This window comes from Chenopodium quinoa, unplaced genomic scaffold, assembly GCF_001683475.1.
Source record: "Chenopodium quinoa cultivar QQ74 unplaced genomic scaffold, ASM168347v1, whole genome shotgun sequence".
In the NCBI taxonomy this organism is placed as follows: domain Eukaryota; kingdom Viridiplantae; phylum Streptophyta; class Magnoliopsida; order Caryophyllales; family Amaranthaceae; genus Chenopodium; species Chenopodium quinoa.
Window position 1 is genome coordinate 2,365,555 of NW_018743722.1, and position 7,718 is coordinate 2,373,272.

The 7,718-nt window shown below is 35.8% G+C and overlaps 1 protein-coding gene across 1 annotated transcript; it reads left to right on the plus strand.

Annotated features, from left to right (window-relative positions):
* The first annotated feature begins 3,555 nt into the window (after positions 1–3,555).
* Positions 3,556–7,386, plus strand: LOC110684593. The gene is made up of 8 exons (XM_021861031.1): positions 3,556–4,066; positions 4,611–4,636; positions 4,767–5,038; positions 5,483–5,552; positions 5,914–6,009; positions 6,103–6,522; positions 6,617–6,684; positions 7,383–7,386. Exons 1-8 carry the CDS (start codon positions 3,556–3,558, stop codon positions 7,384–7,386), a joined length of 1,467 nt encoding a protein of 488 aa, XP_021716723.1.
* The last annotated feature ends 332 nt before the right edge of the window (positions 7,387–7,718 follow it).

The window sequence follows — 7,718 nt, forward strand, 5'->3', positions numbered from 1 at the left end:
TAGGTGGTCAGAGAGGGAAGAAGATCATGAGTCATAATGATCTTAGTCCCTTAAACAAGCTGTTGTTTAATTTGGTAAAGAAGACTATTCTGCCTAGGACTGCTAAAAAGGGGGAAGCATGCTTGATGGATATGGCAGTAATTTTCTGTATTTCAAAGAAGATTAAGGTCAATTTTCCTTCTTTAATGTACATGCACTTAGCACACTGTGTTCCCAGTAGGACAAAAGTGGGGCATGGAGCCATTTTGTCCACTGTATTTGAGAATGCTGGAGTAGTTTAAAAGAGTAAATATGGGGCTTTGGATGAAAAACCAGAAAATGTGATTAATGAGGAAACCCTAGCTGGGTTAAGTTTGGAAGTGGTGCAAGGAAAAATTAAGAAAATAGAAAAGGGAGAGAAAAAGAAAGAGAAAGTGACAGGGAAGAGGAAGGAAAATGTTGTATCAGAGCAGCCTATGAGAAAGAGCAGGAGGATTTCTGCCAGTGCTGTTCCTCAAACCAGTATAGAACAGCCATTGGAGTTGGATGCTGGAGTTGGATGTTAAAGAAGATATCCTCAATGGGCATGTTGCTGAGTTAGTGGATAGAATAGAACGGATTGAAAGTCAAATGAAGGATTCTGCTGGAAAGCTTCAGGTGCTGACCCTGGAAAAGTTGGTACATGAGCAAGGGAAGGAGTTAAAGGAACTTAGGAAGATGGTGCTAAAACAAAACAAGGAACTTCAAGAGCAAAAGGAGTTTCAAGAGCAAGAACTGAACAAGGCTCTACAGGAACAGAAGAAGGAGTTCCTGGTGAAACTCAAAGGTGTTGAAGAAAATTTGGAGGCCTCTACATAAAAGACAAAGGAGGACTTCAAGAAAATTCTGGAGTTCCTTGAAACCTAACCTGCCCTATTTCATATTCAGCCTAGTCCATTTTCTCTGTTTTAGTCATGAACAATTTTAATTTCTGTTTTTAGTATATGAACAATTAATTTTGTTTGTAAATTTTCTAATTTGTTCAACTGGATGATAAATCTTTTTGGTCTTTAATGAAATGTTGGAACTCTGCTTATACTTCTGTGTTTATGTGTATTTTGAACACTTATGCTGAAGGGTAGAACTTACTTGAGGTTGTTTAGCAGCGCTGCCTTTAGTTTCCCACACTCGATGAATTGCTTGTGGGGCTGTGGGTAGATGCTTAATACACTTGAAAAAGCAGGACTTTTTGATAATGCCAAAAGGGGGAAAAGAAGAAGCAAACATGGATGCTGAAGTTCTGGGTTCCAGTTGATAAACTATTAGAACTTTCTTCTGATATGATGCTGATAGATTATTAGTTTAATTTCTGTCTTAGTTATTTTTGTCTATTTGCTTTTAGTTTCTGTTTTTTCAATTCCGTTGTGTGTTTACTTTTTGTTTATAAATCAAAAATACAAAAATACGTCCTTCTATTTTGTTTTAACTTTCTCAAGAGTTTGCTTAAGTTTGTCATCATCAAAAAGGGGGAAATTGTTGATGTTTAAAGGTTTTGATGATGAGGAACTTAAACTACAACAAACTCATTTAATAAAGGTTTTTCAAGTCTTTGTTTAGTTTAGGTGAAATTGATATTGGAGATGAAAGAAGTAACTGAAACTAAGAAGACTTGAAGAAGTTCTTTATTTAAGAAGGTTATTCGAAACAGAAGAAGTGTTCCCTCACAGGAACTGAGTTCCCTAATAGGAACATTCCTTTACAAGAACTTGAAGATGGCTAGTTAAGATCTTTGGAGGAACTTAGTAAGCGTGGAGCCCAAGTAAACCTACCAGTACAGGAGCGCGGCGCAGCAATGTTTTAGTTAAGATTTTATCTTCTAGATTCACTGTTAAATATGTTAAGTAGGATATGCATGAAGTCTATTAGAAGCGTGACAAGTTAGCTTGGCAAATAAATTAAAATCGGAAAAGATAAAAGATAGAATTCGAAAAAGATTTTCTTTAATTGTTTATTTCTTAAAATCAGTTTGGTAAAAAGATATTATGCTTATTAACTCAATCTTTCTATCTTATTTTTCGGAAAATATTTTCTTCTAATGATTTAAATAAAAACCGTGTATAAAGATAAGTTAAGTTTAACTTATTTATCTTGAAGAAAACCTACTTGCTATACAAGTAATATTTGTATAAATAGTAGAGAAAAAAAGGAGTTTAGGTTTTTTGTGAGTTTTTTGCGTGAAGAATATACAGAGCTTTAATTGTGTAAATTTTCCAAGCTTATCATCTTGTCATATTAGTTTCGGGTTTCATGCATAGCTTGCCTAACATATACTAGGTGTCTTTACTTGTAATTGGTTTGGGTTATTTGGGTGAGAGTGTTTTTGTTATCATTGCATACAGAGAGAGCTTCTGTTGAGAAGTTGAGAAGATCTGTGCTTAGGGAGTACGAGAGAGAGTCTGAGTGTGGGACTTAGACTGGGTAGAATAGAATCCTATTCTGTAACAAGTTCGTTCAGGAACTTGTGAGTAGAGGTTTGATTAGAATAGGTTGTAACTTGGTGTTTTCCCTATTATAGTGAAATTGTTTGTGTTTGAAATCCCTAAGGTAGGGTCGAGGTTTTACTTCTAGTTGGGCACTAGAAGGTTTCCTCGTAAAATCCTGTGTGCATTGCATGTTCGTATTTTATTCTGTTTTATATTTGAAAAAGTATTCACTAGAAACTCACCTACAATTCACCCCCTCTTGTAGTATTCGTCTCATCTAACAATTGGTATCAGAGCAAGGTTCTCACTTGCAAGCAGATAACTTTGCTGAGTAAGTTCCTGGAGAGATGAATTACAAGGGGAAACTTGAAGAAGGGTACTCAACCCAACTTCCACCAATGTTCAATGGTAAGTTCTATGCCTACTGGAAGAATAGGATGGAGATTTTCATCAAGGCTGAAAATTACCAGGTTTGGCGTGTTATTGAAACTGGTGATTTTGAAATAACTGCAACCAATGAAAAACATGAGGTAGTTTCTAAATCTATTTCTGATTTTGACAAAGAAGATTATCAGAAACTTGAATTGAATGCTTTAGAAACAAAGTATTTGCACTGTGAACTTGGACCTCATGAACATAACCGTATTATGGGATGCAAGTCTGCCAAACAGATTTGGGATTTGCTACAGGTAACTCATGAAGGTACTAACGAGGTAAAACGTTCTAAAATAGATTTATTGATGTCTAGGTATGAAAGGTTTGTAATGCAATCTAAAGAAACCATAGAAGAGATGTTTACCAGATTCAATTATATTATTAATGAACTGAACTCCCTTGGTAGACATATTCCTATTGATGAACAGGCAAGGAAGATCCTAAGAATTCTACCACAAGATGAACGCTGGAGATCCAAGGTTACTGCTATGCAGGAAGCTAAGGATTTCACCAAGTTTAATATGGAACAACTAGCTGGATCATTGATGACACATGAACTTCATCCGAGTTCCAATACTGAAAGTTCCAGAAGTAAAAGCCTTAAACTTAAGGCTCAAGATTCAGAAGAATCGGAAGTGATGAGGAAGAGATGGCTATGCTAGTGAGGAAATTTAAAAAGATGATGAATAATAAGAAGTTCGACAGGAACAAGAAGTTCACAAGTTCCAGAAACACAACGTGCTTCAGGTGTGGGTCAAAAGATCACTTCATTAAGGATTGCCCTGTACAGGATGGAGAGAAAGGAAAGACAAAAGGCAAAGAGCAATCCAAAGAGTCAAAAGTCTATAAGCCTTACTTCACCAAGGACAATGTGAAGAAAGCCATGCTAGCTGCTTGGGGAGATACAGATTCAGAAGAAGAGGAGGACCAACCATTAGAAGAAACTGCTCATTTATGTTTAATGGAAAAAACTTATGAAGCTGCCAAACTAAAGGGGCTTGAGTCTGAGGTATGGTTCTCTTACAATCAGTTAAAACATTTGTCTAAAGAAAATCTAATAAATACTGTTTTGGAAATTCAAGAAGATTTAAAGGAATTACATAGATCCAAACAACAAAGTGATAAAGCTTTAGTTACTTACAAAGAGGACAGTGAATGGGTTGATAACATGAAGTTTACATTCAATACAGGTTCTTTAGCTATTTGATGATAATAAAAATTTAAAAGAGACTATAGAGAATTTGAAACAAGATAACATACTCCTAAATGTGGAATTGTCTTTGTTAAAACGTAGTGTCGATACTCCTAACTCTGAAGTTCCTCCACCTACTGATTATCCGAATTTTGAAAAATTAAAACATGATTTGGAAGATTTAAAAACGGATAAGGCACGTCTTGAGGGGGAACTTGAGAGAGCTAGGAAAGGTAAGCAACCAATAGAGTATAGAGTTCCTGATTGGATTACTAAGCTCAAACCAAGAATACTGAAGGTTTAGGTTTTAAAAACAAGTTCCAGAAAGAAAAGAAGTATGTCGACTTGCCTAGTAGCATGGTTGTTATTTCTGTGGCAATACAAGACATAAGCAGGTTAAGTGTCCTATGAAAAAACAAAGCACACAGAAGAATGTCAAACATGTAGAACAAATCTGGATAAAAAAAAAAGAATCAACTCCTGTTACACAGGAACCCAAGGAAACCTGGGTTCCTGACTCTAACGTTTAATTCTTCTTGCAGGTTCCAGTGAGGGGGAAAAACACTTGGTACCTCGACAGTGGTTGTTCTAAGCACATGACTGGAGATAAATATAGATTTATCTCACTGGATGCCTACTATGGTGGAACAGTGACCTTTGGTGATAATATGAAAGGTGATATAAATGCTATTTGAAAGATAGGAAGGTCACGTTCTCATGCCATTGATAATGTATTTTTAGTCGAGGGCCTCAAACACAATTTGTTAAGTATTTCACAGTTTTGTGACAAAGGTAATTCTGTTAGCTTTACTTCTAATAAGTGTAGAATCATCCACAATGACACTGGGAACATTATTTTGGAAGGAACTCGTAAAGGGAACACATATATTGTGGATCTTAATGAGGTTCCTAACAGCAGTTTAACATGTCTTAGTGTTATTGAGGATGATCCTCTTTTATGGCAAAGAAGGTTTGGCCATGCAAGCTTTTCTTTACTTGATAAAATAAGATCTAAGAACTTAGTGGAGGGACTTCCTTACATTAAGTTCTAGTATGACAAAGTGAGTGAAGCTTGTGCTAGAGGAAAACAAACCTGAATTTCCTTCAAGTCCAAAAAGATGGTAAGTACCAAAAGACCTTTGGAACTCATTCATATGGATCTCTGTGGTCCAATGAGAATCCAAAGTAGAAGTGGTAAGAAATATGTAATGGTTATTGTCGATGATTTTTCAAGGTTCACTTGGGTTTTCTTTCTTGTAAGTAAGGATGAAACGTTTGATGAGTTTGTTGCTTTTGTAAAGAAAGAAAAGAAAAGAACAGGCAATCAATTGATACATCTTAGATAAGATCATGGAACAGAATTCGAGAATTCAAAATTTGATGAATTTTATACTGAGTATGGTGTGGATCACAGCTTCTCTGCCCCAAGAACTCCACAACAAAATAAAGTGGTGGAACGCAAGAATAGGAGCCTTGAAGACAAGGCAAGGACAATGCTGATATCAAGCAGGCTGCCTAGGAACTTCTAGGCTGAAGCAGTAAACACAACATGTTATATACTTAACAGAGTATATGTTAGGGCCATCACCAATAAAACTCCCTATGAACTTATGAAAGGGAGAAAGCCTAATATTTCCTACTTTAGATCCTTTGGATGCAAATGCTTTGTTCACAATAATGGTTAAAGGAACTTGGGTAAATTTGATGAACGTAGTGATGAGGCAGTATTCCTAGGATATGCCTCGAATAGTAAAGCTTACAGAGTCTATAAAAAAAAGGACTATGTGTGTTGAGGAGTCTGTACATATTATATTTGATGAAACTGAACATTTGGTTGATGTACAGGATTATGATGATGATTTCGAAATTGGACTTGTGCGTAAGCATAATCCATATGAGGAACCAGCATCACAGCATAAGCAGAAATTTGAAATTGCTAAAGTAACGAATCCTGAAGCAAATGCTGAACCCGAGACGGAGAATGCACCAGGAACTCCACTTTAAGAACAGACTGATGTCCATAATGAAGACCAGAATGTGGAAACACCTGAAGAAGTTCAAACTGAGTTTCATGAACATGTTCTTACAGAAGAACCAGTCAACAATAATGAAGAAAAATTGTATCCAATCAAGGATTTCACTCCAAGGCCCTGGAAATATAAAAAATCACATCCAGTTGATGTAATCATGAATGATATCACAAAAGGAACTCAAACCAGATCTCAGCTTAGGAACTTCTGTGCATTCAATGCATTCCTTTCCTCCATGGAACCTAAGAATTATGTTGAAGCTTTAACTGAAGCTGACTGGATTAATGCTATGCAGGCTGAATTAAATGAATTTGAAAGAAATAAAGTTTGGCATCTGGAACCTAGACCAAAAGATAAGAAGTCTATTGGACTAAAATGGGTATTCAGAAACAAACTAGATGAACATGGTATTATTGTCAGGAATGTACTATGAAGAGACATTTGCTCAAGTAGCCAGGTTAGAGGCTATTCGTTTACTTATTGCCTTTGCTGCTTATATGGGATTTAGGCTGTACCAGATGGATGTTAAATGTGCTTTCTCAAATGGATATTTAAATGAGGAAGCCTATGTGGAACAGCCTTCTGGGTTTGAAAATCCAGAGTTCCCAAACCATGTCTATAAGCTTGACAAAGCTCTTTATGGATTAAAACAAGCTCCTAGAGCATGGTATGAAATATTATCTAAGTTCCTTTTGGCTAATGGTTTTAAAGGTGGTAAAATTGATAAAATTTTGTTTTTAAAGTCAAATGGAACTGATATCTTAGTTGTACAAATTTATGTTGATGATATTTTATTTAGTGCAACTAACGAATCTCTATGCAAGTATTTTGCTGACCTTATGAGTGGAGAATTTGAAATGAGCATGACTGGAGAATTAAATTTCTTCCTTGGTTTGCAAATCAAGCAAACTGAAGAGGGAATTATGATTCATCAGCAAAAATATATTAAGGAACTGATCAAGAAATAGAAGTTGGAAAATGCCAAAACCAATAATACTCCCATGGGAATTGCTTCTAGATTAGATGAAGACCCATCTGGAACTTGCATTGATCAATCTATGTATTGAGGTATGATAGGCTCACAACTCTACTTAACAGCTAGTAGACCTGACATATCTTTTAGTGTAGGTCTGTGTGCCAGGTTCCAAGCAAATCTAAAGGAGTCTCACCTGACAGTAGTAAAAAGAATTCTAAGATACTTGAAAGGAACTGATGATTTGAGTCTCTTCTATCCCAGAAGTGATTCTTTTGATTTAAATAGTTTTACTGATGCTGACTATGCAGGTGATTTGATTAATAGAAAAAGCACTTCAGGTATGGTACAATTTTTAGGTCCCTATTAAGTTTCTTGGGGTTCCAAGAAGCAAAACACAGTTGCTTTATCTACTGCAAAAGCTGAATATGTGGCAGCGGCAGCATGTTGCTCACAAGTTCTATGGATAAAACAACAGGTCAGAGATTTTGGTATTATTTTTGAATGTGTACCTATTTACTGTGATAATACTAGTGCTATATGTATTTCTAAGGATCCAATTCAACACTCAAAGGTAAAACACATCCACATCAGGCATCACTTTCTATAAGATAATATAAAGAATTTTGTCAAACTGAAAATCAAAT

What these genes read in the sequence shown, in the direction of transcription:
- LOC110684593 (XM_021861031.1), top strand. Translation starts at nt 3,556, where the DNA reads ATGATGAATAATAAGAAGTTCGACAGGAACAAGAAGTTCACAAGTTCC. An exon ending in GTGAGGGGGAAAAACACTTG is followed by an intron (nt 4,637 to 4,766) that starts GTACCTCGACAG and finishes GCTATTTGAAAG; the next exon opens with ATAGGAAGGTCACGTTCTCA. An exon ending in AGAAATTTGAAATTGCTAAA is followed by an intron (nt 6,010 to 6,102) that starts GTAACGAATCCT and finishes AATGAAGACCAG; the next exon opens with AATGTGGAAACACCTGAAGA.